Source organism: Scophthalmus maximus, chromosome 18, assembly GCF_022379125.1.
Source record: "Scophthalmus maximus strain ysfricsl-2021 chromosome 18, ASM2237912v1, whole genome shotgun sequence".
Classification (NCBI taxonomy): Eukaryota; Metazoa; Chordata; class Actinopteri; order Pleuronectiformes; family Scophthalmidae; genus Scophthalmus; species Scophthalmus maximus.
Genome location: NC_061532.1, coordinates 4,256,753 through 4,277,920, shown reverse-complemented (window position 1 = coordinate 4,277,920; position 21,168 = coordinate 4,256,753). Strand labels below are relative to the sequence as shown.

Here is a 21,168-nt window from a genome sequence, read left to right as displayed (position 1 = left end):
ACTAATAGAGCCTTCACCTGGACTTTTTTAAAGAAGATACAGTATGTATCTTGACATGTAAAACATTTTCCCTTCCTCCATTCCACGGTAGACTGGCATGGACATTATATATACAGAAAAAAACACACGTAAACAGGCAGAGACACAAGGCCACAAACTGATTCCTGAAGACCTTGTCTCCATTCACTCTTTTTTTTTTTCCCCTCCTGTTCGTTCTCTGACAGGACACAGGCGAGCCCGGCTGGTGGCGAGGGGAGATCGGAGGCAGAGAAGGCGTCTTCCCCGACAACTTTGTGTCCACGGTTTCTGAAGCAGAGAAAGAGGTGAGATCAGAGTCGGAGAAAATAACCAAAATGAACTACGGGCAGCTGCTTTGAGAGCTGATTCACTGTTAAATGCACATTTTCTGCTGCCTCTGGGGGGGGGGGGGTCTTGTCTTGTCTCCCCATCCAAACAGCAACAACCAAACATGGAGTTTGGTGACATGAAGTATTGGCAATGGGAACGTTTCTCTTTGCTCACCTTAAATCTCAGTGAAATAGTTTGTATAATTTGTGGCGGCACATGAAGTAGTCGTGGTCCAATATGCAAATTGTGGTATTCAAACGCTGTACTCATTGGACACTCACACAAAGTAGATAGATTTTCCATTGACGTAGGAATACGGTCTGGTGGCAAATATTTGCATATTATCCAAACGATTGCCTGAAGCGATAAAGAGTCTTTTTTTTTTTAAAAGGTTTAAATGTGTTTGAGGGGATGTTTAGATATTCTGTGCATCTGGAAATGGTGTGCGGCTGCAGTGGGTGTTTGTGACAGGGAAGGTGGGGCCTAGCACTGGATTATAAATCTAGCATAAGCACGTTAAGCTGTTTTTGCCTGTTTGATAAATGTTAATCTACTCTCTTGATTCTTGCACTTTTTGGGTAATATGTTCATGGTTGAAGGCGCTCTGGACAAAAGCGACTGCTAAATTAGGCAAGGCAAGTTTATTTGTACAGCACATTTCAACAACAAGCTAATTCAAAGTGCTTTACATAAAACATTAAAAGCATTGGGAAAAACGTATAAAATCACATTAAAATGCAATTATTAAAAAGAGAAAATAAAAACGTAAAAAAGTTCATAATATGTAAAATGCACTCTGTATGATGATTGCATATTGGCAGGTGATCAGTGTGAGACGAGAGAATGATCACAACGAAGCTGCTCATTTTTATTCAACTAATCTGACATCTGGTGTACTGTGCCTTACATCATCTAATTGATATTATGGAGCGATAAACACGGCTTAACTTTTTCACATAACAAACGCAGACATCCTGTCTGATTTGTCATGGGGTAATAAGGCCCGTTGATAATCAGCCAGATGCCTTTTAGGGTTAAGAGCTTATTGCTGGGGCGCTCTTTATTATTAAGTGAATCAGCTTTTGACGAGGATCTTCACGTGGCGTTGACGGTGTTTGAGCCGACTGTGGAAGTGTGCGTCTTTTGTTTGAAGACTGATGCGTCTAATTCCTCCTCACTGTTCATGTTAGGGACATTTTAAAGTGAGGAGAGGTATTTCATAGGTTTTTCCCTGTTTTCATTTTCAGTCTCCCTCGCCAAGAGGTTCGTTGAAGTCATCGCCCAAGCAAGAGCTGGACGAGGTAAGCTGCTTGCAGTGCCGCTGAAGAGAGCAGATAAGTAGGATGATGGTTGCTCTGCTGCTGTGGAGCAAAACTGTTTGATCACACTTTCAGTGAGTGCCCACGACACCTGGCACCACTTCACCAACAAATCCTCTGTTACCCCAGCGGATGGGCTCACTGATTCAGTTTGAGTATTATTGTATGGTTTTGGGGGTTATTTGGGGACAAAAATAGATTTGTTTCAATTCAATTTTAGTTTTAGTTCAGTTTTAGCCCAGAATTCCTTTTTACGTTTTCATTTTGTCTTTCATGTCCTCTAAGCATTTTGAGGCCACAATCACCACAGTAACAGGTGTTCGCATCTGTTGGAATTTTATTTTTTCCATGTCACTCTGCTCTGCAGTTAAAGTTCACCTTAATTTTCATTCACCCACTCATACAGCTGAACGAAAGCGTGCTGCTCATGCGCCAAAATGCAACTAAACACGCAACATAATAAATGTAAGATGCGACATGAAGACAGAACAAAACTACAAAAGTGCATGTCACACATGACTGCCGGTGATGAAGGTGCTTCTGGCACTCCAGAATGTAAACAGTTAAAAGACGCCACGATTGCCAAAATAAATAATGAATACTTAACAGATAAACAAAAGTTGTCAGCAATGAAGTTCTCCCCATATGGTATGTATTAGGAATTTAACAATTCATATATAGGTAGTGCAATTGCCACTGTGCCTGTGTGTATATAAATAAATTTTTAGTATATGTTTGTTATTGGAGTGGTAGTAAAATAGTCATAGTACAAATAGTACAAGTGTATTTAAAATAGTATAATATAAGTATAAGATAAAAACAATGATGGTTTAGTTGTTTTGTAATAGAATAATGACAACATAACAATGATGACAATAGTAATTGTAAATAATCATAATAGTTATGATGATGATTATTCATATATATGGTCTGTATTATGGTATATGGATATATGGCCACTGTTATTATACTTATTACAAATAGAGATCAGTTATACAGCAAACAGACAGACAGACAGACATCTCCTCAGTAAGATTAGGTATCATTTCTGTAATGACTCTTTTAGCAAGACCACTCGCACTCTGTCCTCCCCACAGCTGCCTGTTCTAGTAAGTCAACAAGAGGCTCGTTTATTAACTGTGGTTCTCTGTCTGGATTTGAGAGGGAACTCTAAAACATCAGATAACATAAACGTCCACGTGCTGCCTCGATGCTGTTGTTTTTTTAAAAATAGCTTTCCCAGCTGTTTTGATGCAGCTTTACCCTGTGGATTTGTACAAGACTCTGTTTCTTCAAAGAAGCAGCAGAACATCAGATAACATCATGGAACAGCGAGACAGAACGTCAGTGAATGCCACATGCTTCTTATCACTGCTTGTGCAGCAGGCCAGCAACATCGAGCAGTGTCCACCTGGTGTAATATAGGGTTTGGTTGATTTGCCCACATTATCTGCTAGTTGTCACAGTGTGGAAGGAAGGTCGAAGGGTTGTAATAGTGATGTGATCTATCGTCCTGATATTGTCGCTCACTGAGCAGCTCCTGTGGCTTGAATGCCCTAGGAACATTTACGTGTCACTGTGTTTACTGCTTTGCCTAAAGGAGTGTTCCACAGATTTAGCATTGCAATCTTAACATAACACAACATCAGACTCAGAACTGACACATGTAACAACCAGAAATATTGCCTTGTTTTATACGACAAATTCTTCTTCCTTCTCAAAACCTGTTGCCTACGTTACCAACGATGCTACGTGACAGTTCAGCCTGAGATTCTTTGTAACCTACCCAACCGTCACAACACACTGACAGACTCAGGTGACAAGTCTTGAAGCAGTGTATCATATACAACACAATGACAGAGGAACTCAGTTGCTGTGAGTGTGTCAGGCCGGACCCACTGGGCTCACATAATATGATTGGATTTTAAAATCACTTGATTATTTTCAAAAGTCAGCTAATCCTTGCTGCTTATTCACCCTGCAGGCTCTCTGACTATTCCCTGACAAAGGTGATTTACAGTATTTTTTAGGGATGTTCCTAACGACAAATATTCTGATTTATGAATTCAATAAAATTGTAATTGAGACCAGTCCTGACCTGCCCACATGTCCCTCTTTCTTTCTCGAATACAGCATCCGCGCATAGAGAGGGCACTCTGCTGTCAGCTGGGGATATAGCCCTGTCTCTTGGCTTATCTCTTAATGTCTTAGACACACTTATCCATAATATCCATATTGCACCACTAGTGGTTGAGGCCAATGTTTTTGGCCGTCTAGGCTAAAACCAATTCAAATTCAAACAAGGCAGGTGACACTTCTCTAAGTCTCAATTTCAGGGTCTTGAAAACACTGGAGGAGTGATAAATGTCTCCAATGTGATGCGTTGTCAAACTACATCTAATACTACTAACACACACCAGAAAGGCCAATATTTTATCATCGATGTTCATGTAGATGTTCTTTCGAGACCTTAAAAAAGAGCAGTCTCTGTGCTGTGGTGCGGTCTGATTGAAACCCCTGACTGTTCATGGCCAAGGAGGTCTTCAGCTATTGGAAAAAAAGCCTTTTTCATGGTTTTAACTTGACCTCGAAAGATCAACCGAGACAGGATTCTGTCATGAGGTACAGAAACAAAAATGTGTAATTCTACGAAGCAGAAGCAGCTGACTGAAAGGAACAGAATTTTTTGTTCTGAGACTGCAGACTCTGTGTCGCTGTTGCCACTAAACCAATGGATTAGTCTGGATAATAAATATATTACCCAGGAACTAAATTTAGACCCTGGTTCCTACTATAGTTCCTTGTTCCTGTGTGTAGTTCCTGCAGTGGATACGCGGCTTTAGTCTGGGACCTCTCTGTTCATTTTCGATTTCCAAGAGGCGTTACCAACGGACGCAGAGCAAAAGGCCTCCTGCCGCAATTGGATAGCAACAAATCATGTGACGTCTGTTGAGCGACGCGGAAATGTCAACAGACTAGAGCAGAGAGGAGATGCCTGTGATGATGATTCCACAATGTCTGTGAACGAGTGATACCTTGCCTTGGTTGTTAACAAGAGTCGCTTTCCCTCCACGTCGTGGTATAACCCCCGCCCAATTATCAGGTAATCGCTTGCGATTGGACCGTCAAGTGCTCTGCTGGAGAGAAATCACTTCCCAATGGAGGTGATCGAGACCGAGTCTGGCAGAGCAAATGAAATGAGCTCCCAGAAACAAAAAATGAGAAAATAAGACAAATTTAAATTACTGAATTGGCACAAATCACAAAGCAGGGTCAAAGGGATGTTTGTTTGCATGCATCATTTTGTCAATCTTGTAGTGAGATGATATTCATATAGTTTGTTTTTCCCTTGCCATAAACATTCCAGGTTTTCATTTCAGATATTATTAGATTTTCCTTTCTTTATTTTTTAGACCAAACCTTACTTGTTGTACATTTCTCCTTCCCTCCAGGTCAGGGTTTCAGTGTTTCAGATAGCAGTTGGCAGTGTGCGTTAATGAGTCGTTGTCCACTTAAACGTCACAGTGACCTACTTTTCTTCTCCCTCTCTTCTTCCCAGAAGCCGAAGAAGCCACCTCCACCATCAAAAAGCATAGGTAAGGAGCGCTTCACAGCCTCCACCTCATTACAGTGTGTGGGAAGTCCGCTACGTAGATGTGGAGGTGCACTGATGGAATCCGTAATTCTTGTACATGTTGCTGCTGCTGCATATAATTTAAGAGCCGATGCTGGTTTCACATATGAACTCTGGAAAAAGTCTAAAGACCCTTTCGTACGTGCAGCAAACAAGATGGACGTAGTCTGTGTGAGATGCCTTCGCACCCACTGGAAATATTCAGCGTGCTTCAGGAGAGGGGACAATGACCGGCACGTGGGTCAAAGTCCATTTGATGTTTAATGTCCGGTTCAACTGATCGGGACGTATTCGTTCACGCATACAGCTCCTCCGCATAATGTTTCTAAAAAGGTGGGGGCTGCAGTGCATGTGCGACAGCTGCTTAAGACTGAGAAATGGATACAAGAATAGTATGAGCAGTTATCCAAGAGCAGTGTCAATATAAACATAGCTCAGAGAGTCAACAAGGTCGGAAACCCCTGCCCCTAACTACACAAAGGAACCAGTGTATGTTGTTTGCGTCGGGTCAGAAATCAGTTTACTGCTGATAATAGTCAATAATCACATTACATAGGTGCATGTAAACACTCTAAAGAGAATTTCTTTTTTCTTTCTCTTACAACATCTCATGTGCAGGGACTAAAACTTAAATGCTAAGATTTGATTCAACCCGATTCTGGTCTAAAAAGAGAATCCCTGTTATAGATTACCATGCGTTGGTTAAACGCTTTCCCCGCCTACCAGACATGCAAGTCAAAGGCACCAGCGCCTTCATTTTTTTTTCATGGTGGTTCAAGTATATGTGTACATGCAGTGGTGCCTGGCATCGGCACGGACGAACCTACAGTGTGCAGAATGCACACTTGCATCATTGTTCTCCTGTCTGCACAGGAAGTACCACGGATGTTGCATTTGTGCCGCTTCCCGTCTGTGTTGAGATTCGTCAACATGTCTCCCACAAAACCACAAATGAATGCATAGTGGTGCACTTGAACATTACAGTGTGTGCGCGTGCCAGTCAGTGTCAGAGAGGCACGTTTTTTTGGGGGGCGGGGGCGGGTGGAAGTGTGTGTTCCTTGTTGTTGTTGAGTCTTGAACCGGTGGGGTCAGACGGATTATGTGACTCTCTGTGCACCATGTTTTGTTTCTCAGCTCTCAAACCGGAGGTTCCCAGTGCCGACAAGAAACCTCATTCCATCAGGACAGAGGACAGAGGTACGGTTGGACTCCCCTCTAATTTCATTCTTCTCCCTCTCAGTCTCCGCTCATCCTCTCGTTTCCTTACACACACAGCTTTGCCTTCTTTCGCACATTTCTCTCCAGGTTTGGAACACATCGTTCCTCATACCATTGGTCCTTGTCACCACTAACTACACTCTCCACCTTGCCCACATTTGCATTGTTAATTTCGTTCACGAAAACCATGACTACAAATGTTCATCAAAAATGATGATGAAATGTATGTTTTCATTTCCGTTGACGAGGCGAGATGGGACGGAAATGTTAAGTGTCAAGATTAAATTATATTTTTCCCCGCCGTGCATCTAGTCCAGCAGTGGCGAGCCTGCGGCTCATGTTACTTCTGCAGAGCAGCTCTAAGACTGCAGCTCTCGCACTGCACCAACGCTCTAACGCGCGGATAACATACTGTTTCGATGTATCTCGACTTGGTTTACAGAACCCTGAACCGGAGAATCAGTTGTTGTTGCTATTGCCGTGGTTATGGTGGACAATGTCTTTACTTATCTTATCTTAATTTCTTTGAAGAAGAAGACTAAGGTAATGAATCCAGATATTACACGACTGAAATGTGACTAATAAGCATTTTCGTCTAAAACTAAGACTTAATCTAAAATAGCTGGCAACATGAACACTGCACATTTGTTTCCCCAAAATGGCCTTTTTTTTAAGCCTTGTTTCTGCACTTTCTTCTGCTCCTTTCACCATATTCATCCTCCTCACGTTTGCTCCTCTAAGCTTCGGTCCTCATCTGTGCTAGCTCATGCTGCTCTCCCTCCAGATATTTTTTTTCTGCGAGGAGTAAAGCCCACAGTCACATTGAGACAGTACACAGATGTCTCTGATCCAAGACGCCGCTACATGTGCACTGCTCACAGTTAACTCCATCCACATTGCGTCTTGTGACTCCGGTAATGCTCTTTTGAAACTGGCTTAACTCTGCATTCTGGTGCAGAAATGACAAAGAATTAACACGTTTAAACCAAAGTCACATGAAGCACATTTTATATCCATGAGGAGGAAGCGTGTTAACTATAGTCTATCACCACAGGCTGCAGTGGAGTTACTCATAGATCATTTTCTCTAAGTCACCGCAAAGCCCTTAAACTGCAAACAGGTTAAGGATTTTTGGGGGCGATACCGATGTCAGGGAGTTAAAACAATTGTGTCGATGTCCAACAATATATATATTAATGGTAATGATTCCTAAGATGTTGTTTAAGTCAAAGAGATGTAATCGAGGCTCAATGTTTGACAGTTCAACCATAAACTTTATCATAAATAACTATAGATAAAAAGAACTATAAAGAAAAAATTAAACATACATTTAACCAAATATATAGTCCTATAATTCCTGCATTTTTTGATTCTGTAGAATCAGAAGTTTTCATGTCGGCAAACATGCAATGATGTCTGTGACAGGCTTGAATAAGTACGGGTGAAATATTTGTCGCCTGGGGGGACAACACTCGAACAGCCGCCTGACCAGTAAAATACTCAGCGATATGTCTATATATCTACATCCATACATTAATATCTATTTATCTATTATTGAGGTCTGCCGGTTTTTCTGATTTAAGCACATCACATGTTGAGGCGAGCTCTGTCAAGCACTTGTTGGTAAGGTAGACGGATGTGCTGTCAATGCAGTAGGCACTTTGTCTCGTCCTCACTTTGTGACACAACTTTAAAACTGTATGAGAGTTAAGACCTCAAAGGGTTGAAGGTTCGAGGTAGAATTGGGTTTTTGGAGTCGGGGTGCGTGAGTGGTTAGGATAAAATGTTCCAGATAACTTGTTTGTGTAAATAATGAATATGACATCTATTTTCCTAATTTCTCATTACTGACATCAGAACTGATAACGTTGGAGCTCACTACAGTCTTTTATAATTCAGTCCCGGTGCTCATTTAATACCGGGTGTCAGACTGTCCAATTATTTTGTCTAAAATAATGCGGGTAAGGTTCCAGTTACATAAAGTGTCTAAAGCTTCAAGCCTTAATCTTCAAACGTGTTTCTCATTTCCGTGGGTGCAGCCGTCAGTCACAGCAGAAAAAAAAACATCTCCCTTTTTATGTGTCTGCTAATTTGTGGTTAAGCCCCAGCAGCTGTTAGAGCACAGGGCCAATGAAGCAATGTAAAGCTTGATTTTCTTTTCTTTCTAATTTATGTAATTTTCTTCTTGCTGTGCACGTGATGTCACTCATTTCAGAAGAGTCGATCTCCACATGTGAAGAGTGCGCGCTGAGCCTCCCTTCCAGATACAAACTACACGCGGCATTTGGAGCATAACATCAAATCAGAATCTGATTTGACCAATTTGTTGAGTCTTAGATACAGCTGAGATACAGCTGAGTTGATTTAGACAACTTCTTTTATTGAGCAAAGGCGAATTAGATGTTTAAGACTTGTTAAGACTCCTAAAAACAGTAGCAGTGAATTTGTTTATTTGGGTTGAATAAGTGTCAATTCACTGAATTCCAGAAATTAGTCTTCACTAAATGCGATCTCAAAATTGAAAGTGAAATGTATTGACTCATTTGCTGTAATGCCTGCGTGGTGTTTTCTAGTCGTCAGTAATTTTTTGTTTTAGTAACAGGTAGATTTCACCACGGGCGAGCCGATCACTGGGGACAGAAACATGATGTGCCCACTCGCTCTCTGTTTCTCTCTCCGTCTTCCCTGTCACCTGAGTTAGCGGGTTCATCCACACTTGATGCCTCCGTGTCTCCGTCTTTGTAACATTTATTTTTCGTGCAGCTCTGTGGTTCCATTTGCTTTTTCTTCTGCTTCCTCTTTTCTCCCCCTCCGCTCGTTTCCCAGGACGTCCTCGGGGGATGTGAGATCTTTTCTTAGATTCCCACAGGACTCAATGGAACAGACTTAAGTTGAGTGTGAAGGGACCAGCAGATAAACAGGGAAGAAGACTTCACACCAAAGCTGTGCTCTAAAAAAGCAGCTAATTGCTGCATTTGCTGACTGTTACATTATTATATTATACAACAATAACAGCTGTTTTTGAATGAGGACTGCAGATGGGTTGTAAACAGGAATGGACTATATTTGGCATCAATCCAATTCATTATAGTGTCATATTTAATTAAGTAAAACACCTATATCAAGTGAGAAAAAAACAATAATTAAAGAATATAACCCTATCAAAGTAATCCTCCTTTAAAATGGAATTACTTAAACACTGCTATCTTTTCTAACTTCTTCTAATCCCCATAAGAATCTGTGAGTAATGAGTTATGGCAATAATGCATTTTTCATAACGATGAGGTATGATTGGGTAATCTAAACGAGCTGTAGATCGTGTCTCTAATCGTATTGGTTTCAGGTCGTCTATAGTCATATAGGATGCAGAGATGCCTCGAAGAATGCATATTTAAATGATGCATTATGTCATTTTATGACTTCTCTGATACTTTTTCATGGCGTCACTTATTATATGACATTGTTTGATGTCATCGTCATTGAATCATTCTCTGATCAATATAAACTTTAGGTTGTCTCTATTATTTGCGGAGAAATCTTAGAAAATGTGATTTTTGCTGACCATATTTTTATTGACTTTGACATTTGCTCCAAAATGTATAATCTGCAGAAATCCCACCAAATTTGGTCAAAATCCATCCATGCATTTAGTCTCTCCCAAGATGAAAAATTATATTTAGTCATGTCGGTTTAAATGCTTTCACGGAGATATGGTTCCTTTTGGCTGTCCAGAATTAGGTAATATTTCAATAACCACCTTCCCTCAACTCTTCCCTATCCGTTTGCAGTTGAAAGGCCCACGCCAGATCACAGACCATCCAAGCCTGCAGCGCCAGTGGTCCCGCCCAAGAAGCCGATCCCCCCTCCAGGGAAAGGTCGACAGGGAGGCGTCCCACCAAAGAGGCCCGACAAGCCTCTCACTCCATCGCCAAGCCTCAAGTAAGAGTTTTATCTGTGTGCGTCTCTGTCTGCCACCTCCTGTGTTTGTCGATCTATCTGAACACAGCTACATCTTTAGCGCTTTTCTGTCCACACAGCATTAGTTTATGTACTTTTACATGACAGTATTACAGGAAAGAGAAATTCTACAGAAAGGACATGAGTTCACTCATTTCGTGTGGTTTATTTTGCTTACAGTCCGGTTCTTTTCCATTTCCCCTCTTTAACTGTTAACTGCAGGCACAATGGAGAGGTGCCTTCCACGCGACCAAAGTCTGAGTTTGAGCTATTAATTCCCACCAAACCCAAAACGCTGTCTGGAGACTGGGGGGACAAGTCCTCCGATATGGGTATGTACCATACAGATTATTATATAATGGTGTTTGTTTGTCTTGTTCGCTCTTAGCTGCAGCAGACTCCGGGGATGAAATATTGTATCTGTGGTCTCTCTCATTCTAAGAGTGAGCTGCATCCAGATATAAAAGTAATTTTCTTCCCACCCTGTCTGCTGGAGGAGTTCTTCACCCTGTGTCTTTCGGCACACAGTCGATTTAACAAAAGTCAAAAATCATATTTTGCCGCTAAGGTCAGCCAACTCAAAACTCAACACACCTCTGGTCAGCAGAATAATAAATGTCTCTCCTCTGTGCTAACACTTGTAGCACACAGATTAGAAGCAGGCTTTTGTTTTGTTCCATCCTTTACTCAAGAACACGGATCAACCTCTGTTTTCATTTAACCAGTGATGCTGTTCTGTAAATTACACTATTATTCGTATGCAGACCCCTAATTGTAAGAGGGATTCAAATAAATGCAGATTATCCACCTTTATAAAAAGGAAATATATAATCTCATGAATTGCTCTGTATTTACTGGTGTAGTCAGACAGTGACCTTCCAGATTTTTTTGTCTGTAGATGTTCACTGTGTCAGATTAGATGATTGTAAAATCATAGCTTCTTGCCATGTTTTGTTAGCGAGACTTGACAGACTTCCTGTTGCTCTCTGACCGATCACCATTTGCTGTCTTTTACGTGCACAACGTTGCTGGGAAGGAAGCACCAGCATATCTCGTTTTTCTTTTTTTTCACTTGGTGAACCCTTCCTCTTTTTCTCAATTACACCTCCGGGCACCAACAAAATATTTTTTTTTCTATTCCGTCGCAATTTTTACATTTGTATGCACCTCCATCACCTCCTAGAGAGCGCAATCAGCTGTGCTCCTTTTGTTCAAGCTCACAGAGGTCACAGAGGTGATGAAATCCGTCGTGAAAGGTTAAAGAAAAAAAGATGCATCGTCAGTCATCGTGCAATGTGACAAACACTACACAAGATAAAATGATTGATTGTTGCGCCCAATGCCCATTGATTATTTCTGAACCCAGCCGACACTCTACCTCATCCGTGTCGGGCTATAATCAGGCTGATATTTTGTAATCTGAACACCGGCACTGATTAGCATTCATTTTAGCAGTGTAAAAACCTGAAGTATTTAAAAAAAAGATTTAATCAAGAGCCTTAATTAAGAGTATCACAAGTCGATTGAACTATATGATCTACTGTACGTGTAAATGAAATAAGAAATTAAAAAAAGATTCATAGGCTGGAGGTTGAGTGCTCACAGAGAAAAGACACAATATGGATTTCAACTTGAGGTCAAGGCATTCCACTGGAGAGTTGTGTGTTTGTGACAGACGTCTTTGTAGGTGGTGAACCGCTGAACCAAAAGCCACTCTGATGCACATGGAACATGAAAAGTCCATCAGACAAAATGCAATCACAGGCTCAGTGGTAGTTTGACACCTGGTTGGTGCAAAGTGCTGTTACATAGCAGCCGGCAAAGTTTTTCACTGTGAGGATGACTCATTCTTTCCTTTACGTGTGGGCTCCTGTGCACTCCCTCGTAAACAAACTTTGGCTTTACTTCAGCTTCGAAGTTCGATTTCCACGAGGCGTTACCGACGGACAGAGACGAATCATATGACGTCTGTTGAGTGACGCGAAAATGTCAACAGACTTGAGCAGAGATGCCTGTGTTGACGATGATTCGAGTGTTGCCGTTATTGTGGGAGAAATGTGAAAATATCCGGGACTTTTAGTCAAATGCTTGTTCATCAGCGGCAGCCTTGGTCGTTTACGAAAGTCGCTTCCCTCCGCATCATGGTATAAACCCCGCCCATTCTCAGATAATTGGTTGTGATTGGACCGGTGCGACTCTGGATGTGGGGGGAAAAAATCACCACCCCGACTTCCAGGGTCCGAGTTCAGAGCGGTTCCCCTGTCGGATGCTCAGTTGGTTGCGGTTTGAAACTTTACCACCAGATGCCGCCAGAAAAGTACAAAAATTACACAATTTAAAGAAAGAATACAAAATCTTGAATCTACCCCCTTTGTCCAGATCTGCGCAATAAAAAATGAATGGCTTCTTTCTCGGTCGATGTCTAGGGTTCCACTTAAAAATCGAAAAGACATGCATGTCCTTGGCGAAGCATTGCGATAATCCACTTGACCATGTTCACTTAATTGAAGAAATGTTCACATGATCCTGTATGTGTTCAAAGTTCATGCTGAAGCCAAGCATAAGGGCTAAGGACTAAAGAGAAAGAGTTGAAATGGTTGATGTAGGAGGCACTACAGGGACAAAGAGGAATCTCAGGTCTTCAGCAGACAAGTGGCCTAATCAGGGGGAAAAACTCTGCTCGGTTCATTCACAATCAGATTGGGTTTGTTTAGTGTGTCTACAGTGTCTATTTTTCTCAATGTGGCTGATTTAAAAGAAATGCAGAATTGTTTTTGTGTCAATTCCCTAAAATACTTCCCAACCACACTATTTTAACTGCAGCTGTTGTCTGCTTGAAGGACATATTTGAGAATCCATAGTCATGGCGTAATTTTTCTTCCTTCCTTCCTCATCTCTGTGGTTCTGTCGCCTGTCCTCAGCAGATCTGATGAGTTTCGATGAGCTGTCGTCTGCGTCGGAGAAGCTCTCTCACCCCACCGTTAACAGACCAAAGATGCCTGGCAGGAGGCTGCCTGCACAGTTTGGCGGAGGACAGTCGGTGAGGACACCTGAGCACTCTGCATTATTCACACAGACTTTCACCGGAGCATATGTCAGCTACAAATATCCATCCATTATCTATAACACTTATCCTTTGAGGGTCAGGGGTGGGGGGGGGGGGCTTGCCAGATAGACACAGTTGGTGGGATGTTTGGAACCCCCTAGAAAAAGTGCAATTTTTTTTTTTTTTCCCATTTTGCATTTTACTGCAGGCTTGTTTTAATGCACCATCTCTTAGTTTAGCCATAACATTCCTAACAGGCTGTTGACATGGCTAATGAAAATGAAAAATCTGGTGCGATCTCATCAAACAATATGTTTTCCAGACATTTCTGTTCAGACATTTTATGCCACCTTTTTTATATCCTTGATAGTACAGACACATTTGTGCGGTAACAAAAAGCACTGAAAGTGCCTCTCTGTGTTTAGTCTGCATCAGCCGTCAGCTCTCAGTTTTCTGAAAACCAGAGCCTCCCGCCCCGTCTGTCATGATTACTTTTACTCAAACCGACAAGGTTTTGTGAGGCGGCAGCAGCTTCTCTCATGTCTTCTACGGCAGCACAATTTGTCAGATCCCGGATCCACAATTTCTACTTTGACTGCCACTTCCTGACCATATTGGACGCGTTAAACGCCCACGCTGCCCTCCCACGCTGCCCTCGACACACAGGCGTCTCCCCGCCTACCTTCCTCTTTTCAAATCACCGCTCAGAGCAGTGACTTGTGATCAGAAATGTCAGCTGCACTGGTCCAAACAATTGTGCAAGGTCAGCTGTCAGGCATCACTGTGGATTGGCCTTGGCCGGTGGAAGACTATTATTTTACCTCTTTTTGTTAGGGTTAGGGTAATTGTTTGTTGTTGTTATTGATGTTTGTCAAGAACAGAAAATCAAATGAAAAAACTAATCCCTTGCAGCCCAACAAGGAAGTGAGTGTGGAAAAATCCTTTAAGGTCGATGAAGAGGATGCGGCCAAACCGAAGCTAACGGAAACCAGAAAGGTAACACACGTCTTTTGTGATTATCAGAAATGTTCAAACACTCGTTTACCGAGTTGAAAAGAACCGTTGGCTGTTTACTCTTAAGCATGCGTTGTAAACTGCTGTCCAGACACGCTGCCAAAGATTGTTTATTAGAGAGAGAGAGAGAGATGCCACTATGTAGCTTTTTCATATCTAACACGTCAGCAGTGGTTTAGTCTTTTTGCTGGTCAGAAAGATCGACAGTGAAAATTGCGCTCGTAGATGAACAACCCAACGTTAGCTTGACTGCATGCATCGTCTGTTTGCGCTGGAAAGGTTTAGCAAGATAGCAGTTGAACACTGACAAGCAGCTAATGCTAACGTCATCTGTTAGCATGAACTGTGGCGCGCTGACCAAAAGCAAAGTCTAGAAGGTAATAGAAAAATAATAGCCAAAATGATGCCTACAGTGAGACATACAGAAAAACAACTTCCCTCAAATAATTACACACACATATAAGAGCATTCAATGACCCTGTTCAGACCTGGGTCAACTGTCCTGAGTGGTCCGATCACAAGTGGACTGCTCTTTCTTCGGGTGTGAACGCACCCAAGGGCCTTTGAGGACCCGGTGGGAGTTGGCCTGGGACATGTGTGGCCACATTCTTTACGCTGTGAGAGCTCAAATGTGTACTGGGCCTCACTGAAGGACTGGCAAACATTTTTACTCTCCTATTTTCTTCATCTTTTCAAATAGGTCAAATCATACTTAATTGCAAAGTTCTGCACATTGATTCACTCAGCCCCTCCCGAGTAGGGAGGTGGTCTCAGGTGGAGACACGTTCAGGACTATTTTTGGAGTGAAGAGTCAAACTGACGGATGTTGATATCCGGTTCAAGCTGGGTCTAGACGCAGGTTTCCGCTTCTCATGTGAGAATTAGTAAAGCGACATACACCTCCTGCATGACCCCTGTGAGCACTCAATGAATCACAACTGTCAAAATCAATCAGTCGCCCGGAAAGTAAATTGCCGATAATTTTGTCACTTTGTGCAAAAGAGCACAACATAGTATGCGAGCCCTCTGGGTCAGGAGGAGTTGCGGCAATAGAATTGCTTGTTGATCCTGATTAACTGGAGCAGCGTTGGTAGAAATGAAGTGTCATAGTAACTTACATGTAGATCTTAAGCATCTCTTCTCAAATATGGGTATTAGCTGGTTTTCCTTGTAAACCTAATCACTGTCCCAGGGAATTATGATGAAAACAGACGACTTTTGCCATTTTGTATTTACAAAGAACAAATGACTACAATTAAGAAATCTAGGAAGACAAAAATAAAGCCAAATTAAAAAACGAGAAGCTAAAGTATGGGAAAAAATAAAATAAACAAATCTAAACAAGTAATTTAAAAAGAATGGGGGGGATTTAAAACCTAATAGTCCTTTCAACCTTAGGGGCTCACCACCCACATAATATATCGTGTCATCAGATTCAAGACACACTTTATCCATTTTATTTCTTTTTTTTGTTTGCATTTTGAAAGCCGAGTAGATCTTCAAGTTGTGCAGAGGCAGACGGATGAAGTCCCCTAACCCACTTTGTTATTCCACTGTGTAACGGAGTAACAGAGGACCCTGGAGTTCACACGGCCCTCCGGAGGGCAGAGGATGTAGTGTGTGCAATTTATTAGGGCAATATCAACAAGAAGAAAACGTTTTTTACCCACAGACTGTGCAGGTCAGTTAATTGGCACCTGAAGAACGTTGTTCGCAGCACGTGTGTTTGTTTGTGACGGAAGGCAGCCTGGAGCGAGGGAGATGGAGAGAAACCACCACCTGCCGTCCAGCCTTCCAGTTCAGCACTTCATTAATTGCCTTAGATGCTATCTCGTCCGGATTGGTCATGGTTTACCAACACTAATTGGACCTGAATGTTCGGCTGGGGGTACGCAGCATCAGTTAAAGATTTCTGTCCACACACACACACACACACACACAAACACACAAACATGCGCGCACACAGATGCAGACAGAGCAGTCAGAGTAAGCCGGTTTGGAGCTCTCATATCCCAACGGCTCAGACTAGCAGAGGTCAAACTAAGGGGCATGAACTCTGTGCGTCCTTCCCTTCGTCCTCTCGTATCGTCTCAAAATGAGAATCTGACCCTGGAAACCTTTTCACTGGTGGTGAAGGTGAAGGAAAGGGGAAAGTATGCGAGCCCCCCCCCCCCCCGGGCGGAGACGCACCAGCCACTGAACTCTTTGTTGAGACTGTCGAACTAAGATGGAATGAGAAATCTTCCGTGAAAAAGACATTTAAGCACATTTTCAAGTTTTTACACGAAGGCCTGCTTTTAACCTAACAAGGCAGCAATGGCAACGTTCAGCGTTCAAACAGAAACACAAGACGAGAGAACAACCGGACTGTAGGTTCAGAGTAATCGAGGAGCCGGATGATGCTCTGGCATTAGTGCAGCACAGACCAAAAAAAAACAGAGCAGGTGGTGGCAGATCAGCAGCATGGTCATCGGGATGTGATGGAGAGGGACAGAGAGCAATCAGTGCATAAACTCCGTAATGCTGCAGTGAGTTTGTCATGGTAGTGTGCCCCCGAGCAAAAAAGGTCACTGCAAAGCAATTATCTCCATTCTGAGTGATCGCCTTCATTCAATGATGAAACATCTCCTTCCTGATGGAAGTGATTGCCAGGTGAATGAGACTGGAAATCAGTCAGGGGGTCTGTTAACCAAAGAAAGGTTGTTGTGTTTTGAAAGAATGATTTTCATCCCACACTCACAAGATCTATAACTCTGTCTCAAATGTATTTTCCTTTTTCTTCTTTCTTTTTTCCCCCATCCACTCAGCCTGCAACAAACACATTATCCCAGTCGACGTATCTCCACAAGCCGAACGCGGCCAGCAGCGAGCCCAAGCCGAGCCCCGCGGCGGGAGCCCCAAGCTCAAACAGCATCGCCCACAGTGTCCGGGGCCGGCTGGAGCCCGAGGAGCCGAGCTCCCAGCTGGACGAGCTCAGGGGCCAGATGAAGGAGCTGCTGCTGTCCGTGGAGCTGCTCAAGGCCCAGCAAACGTAACACGACTCCATATTGCATGACAAGAGGGTTTGAATCGTAGACTACCTATGTATAAAGATGGACGACGCGTCTCCACTTCCTGCAAAAGAGGCTAAAATACCTCGGATACAGGAGCTGCCATCTTGCAGTCAGCCTCAGCTGTCAATCATGATGTTTCACCCCCACATTTATAGCATCATATAGCTTATTGAAACCAAACTTACCATAAACATGACCACTACCTGAAATGAGAGAAACCATCCTTCACAAAAAATATATATTTTGAGTGTACTTAGACTTTTTGTTTAATTCCCTGTCCCACATGGGAGGAGGCGGGGGCCAGCAGTTTAGGGCTATCCAGATGATTTGGCTTAACCTTTTGAGCGCTATCACGTCGTCCATCTTTCTTTTACGCTGCTCTATGGTTTGAATGTGTTACAGTGAAGAGGAAATAGAAAAGTGAGATTGCGGAAATATGTCGTTTCTTCTGGGTTTGGAGTTTCTGTTCACATTCGTACCAAACTCGCGTCACTCCGAGGCAGTGATAGAGCTCAGTTCTGCCAAGCACTTTCATTCCCTGAGGCATTTTTTTCTCCCCCTTTCTCATATTCCCTTGATTTTTCACATCAAAGTGATGTTGGTTGCTTAATGTTATTCTGTATCGTTATATATCAGAAAGCACTATATACAGTATAGGCTTGCTTGTGGGTCCCTGAGCATTCATCACACGTTCCGTTTAGGTGATTGGCAGTGAAACGGCGCTTCATGCTGATCTGTTTTCTCATAATTAGAATCACGCTCCCATTCGCTTTTGTTTGTGGAAATTTAGCACTGCGTGTTTAACAGATTAAGCTTCGTTTTATGTTCAAAGAAACGCAGCCCTGGCGCTTGTCTTTTTTAATCTTCAAGAGCAGACAGTGGTCAGAAGACAAATGACTGAGGCTTTTTAAATATGCTGCAACAAGTGTGCACATGCTAATGACTGCATGCGTGTGTGTGCGTGTGTGTGTGTGTGTGTGTGTGTGTGTGTGTGTGTGTGTGTGTGTGTGTGTGTGTGTGTGTGTGTGTGTGTGTGTGTGTGTGTGTGTGTGTGTGTGTGTGTGTGTGTGTGTGTGTGTGTGTGTGTGTGTGTGTGTGTGTGTGTTTTATTTCCAGGAAAGAGATAGCGGAGCTACGGCGAGAGCTGGATGAGGAGAGGATAAAGCGCGTGACCCTGCAGGTAACATTGATCCCCATAGAAACACACGCTGGGCTGTCGACATGCATTACTCTCATTAGTTCAGCCAAATATTGATGCTGGGTTTTTTTTCCTCACACGGAGACCAGAACGAGGATGTGGACTCAATTAATGCAGCACACGCACCAGCAGGCGCATACAGCATTGACTTTTTACGGCCGACCACCAGCAGTAAGAGGCTGATGAGACCTCGGTGGGGAGTCACTCAGGACTGCTGCAGTTCATAAGCCGTGCTGTCGGACATCGGACGGGTTTATAGTCTTCTCAAACAGCCACACTGGAAATTATATGATATTGTTTGAAACGGGAGAATGTCACACATCGTATCTCCCGTCACATGAAAAGTGCCACTTAAGTATTATAACAACCTGATACTTAAAGAAATCACCTTCAGTGAGGCTTTGTAGGTACAGTGAAATACAGAAACTGTAGCCTCTGTGCCTGCCCCTATATTAAAACTAGGGTCAAATTTGACCTCATCATTGTCTTTGCAGGAGGCACAGTTTTTGTTCTTTCGGTGCTTTGGGGCCCTCGAGGCCATGTGCTCCTGTTTTTCGGTCTGAGATTCTCAGCAGAGGATAAAATGCAGCGTCTGGAAGCATCCGGGCCTCGTGGTCCATCACAAATTGACTGTCCCTTTTTCAATGCCACGAGCAGATTTTTTTTTACAAAGCCCCAATAACAAACCAAACATTCCCAACTAAGTCTGATATCCAGTTATTAGAGTTTTCGACCTTCTGAAGTGTTTTGTTTTTTTTCTTCCTAAATACGTCACTTGCAGATTTGTCGAGACTTGTCCTTTTGTGGACATTTATCAGACTCCACACAGCTCTCTCTCTCTCTCTCTCTCTCTCTCTCTCTCTCTCTCTCTCTCTCTCTCTCTCTCCTGACTCAAATGCTTCATACAACCTTTTGGCTGGACAAGCCACGGTGCAGCGCTTCATCCACGAATGTCCATGACTGACTCAGTTAGTGAATGACCAGTCACACCACCGGTCAGCCGGCTGAGTGTTGGACTTTTCCCATTGTTGCTCAAACAAGGTTTTTGCGCAAACATTGACTACGTCATGACGGGGGTGTGACCCGTTTCTTTTGGCTGCTCCGATACTCGCGCCTCTGGTGTCATAACTGGGTCATGATCTGAACAGTGTAATGATTTGAGATTTGATGGTGGCAGAGAGTTCCAGCGTCGTGGTGCAGTGCAGCTGGAGCCTCTGGCAACCGATAGAGCTGAGTTTAAATGTGGGGATGAACTAAAGAGCAGCTGAGGAAGAGCATGGAGCTCGAGAAGGGCTGTAGGGATGCGACAGTTGTGGGGGAGCCAGGTTATAGAGGGCTTAGAAGGTAAGCGGTGGCTTTTTGTAGTTATCCTTTGTCAAACTGGAAACCAGTGGTGCTGTATGTGGAGTGGTGTGATTTGGTCAGCGGACGTGGTGCCAGCGATATCGGTCAAAAACAACTGGCGGCAGCCAAACATGCCAACTATGAAATTGCTGGAATGTGGAAATACACAGGTTTAAGTCAACTGGTGCGCTGATGAAGATCGTGTGTTGTGATTAAAAGCTCACCATCAGTAGCTATTTCTAAAAGGTGCAACACACCAAGGCCACGGTCGGACGTCTGTACGTCGATGAGTATTGTTAGTCCAATTCATGGTGGTGTGTTCCGCACCGTCGCAATCGCTGGCCCTCTATACTCGTCGATAGGCTGCGTTCAGAATCATCAGAATCACCCTGATTGGCTGTTCAGATACACAGGAAAAAGGTTCATCTTCATCTAACAACTTTGTTGGCCAGAGCACTGAGCAGTCACATCACGCTCACCTGAGCCGTCCCTCAGGGGTACCCTTCGCCGCAGTGCTCACGTCCAGCCTCCTCGTGTTGTGGCGTGACCTGGAGTTCTCCGGGGAGACGGCGCAAATGACATCATAGGAGGAGAGAGCCCCTGCAGAGAACCACACACACGATCACAGATCAGTTTAAACCCCCGCTATGATTAACTTTTTCCTCCGTGCGAACAGTATGTTGGAAGAGATTACAAAGCGGGACCATCTCACTCTTCAGTTCTGTCCTCTGGGCTCCAGCTAAGTGAAGCTGCATGTTTCTCACAGAATGTGTGATGCAGCGTGCAAAAGACACGTTCGGCTCCGGTCTTGCACATAGGCGGGGGGGCTAATGACTGATCTCCGACATCATGAGTGAATTGAGTGATATTGAAAAGGTGTAATCACCTTTTCAATATCAATTGAAATCATTTTGGAAATCATCCGCCGGTTTCATGAAAACATTGAGTCTGTTTTGTGTTTCTTTTCAACAACTTCCCGAGTCTGTATCTACATCACATAATCTAGAAGAGGTGGGTAGAAACTTGTTCCTGTCAAC

The 21,168-nt window shown here is 43.2% G+C and overlaps 1 protein-coding gene across 6 annotated transcripts in view; it reads left to right on the top strand.

Annotated features, from left to right (window-relative positions):
• LOC118290041 (CD2-associated protein) overlaps positions 1–21,168 on the top strand; it is a 50,743-nt gene that overhangs the window by 25,257 nt on the left and 4,318 nt on the right. For 4 of the 6 annotated variants that reach the window (XM_035617365.2, XM_047328511.1, XM_047328510.1 and 1 more), the window contains 10 exons: positions 225–323; positions 1,596–1,649; positions 5,227–5,263; positions 6,436–6,498; positions 10,308–10,458; positions 10,699–10,808; positions 13,398–13,516; positions 14,435–14,518; positions 17,344–17,567; positions 18,706–18,769. In XM_035617365.2, the coding sequence (XP_035473258.2) occupies positions 225–323; positions 1,596–1,649; positions 5,227–5,263; positions 6,436–6,498; positions 10,308–10,458; positions 10,699–10,808; positions 13,398–13,516; positions 14,435–14,518; positions 17,344–17,567; positions 18,706–18,769 (1,005 nt within the window). The remainder of the gene's footprint in view (positions 1–224; positions 324–1,595; positions 1,650–5,226; positions 5,264–6,435; positions 6,499–10,307; positions 10,459–10,698; positions 10,809–13,397; positions 13,517–14,434; positions 14,519–17,343; positions 17,568–18,705; positions 18,770–21,168) is intronic. The other 2 variants (XM_047328509.1, XM_047328508.1) reach the window with 2 other exon arrangements.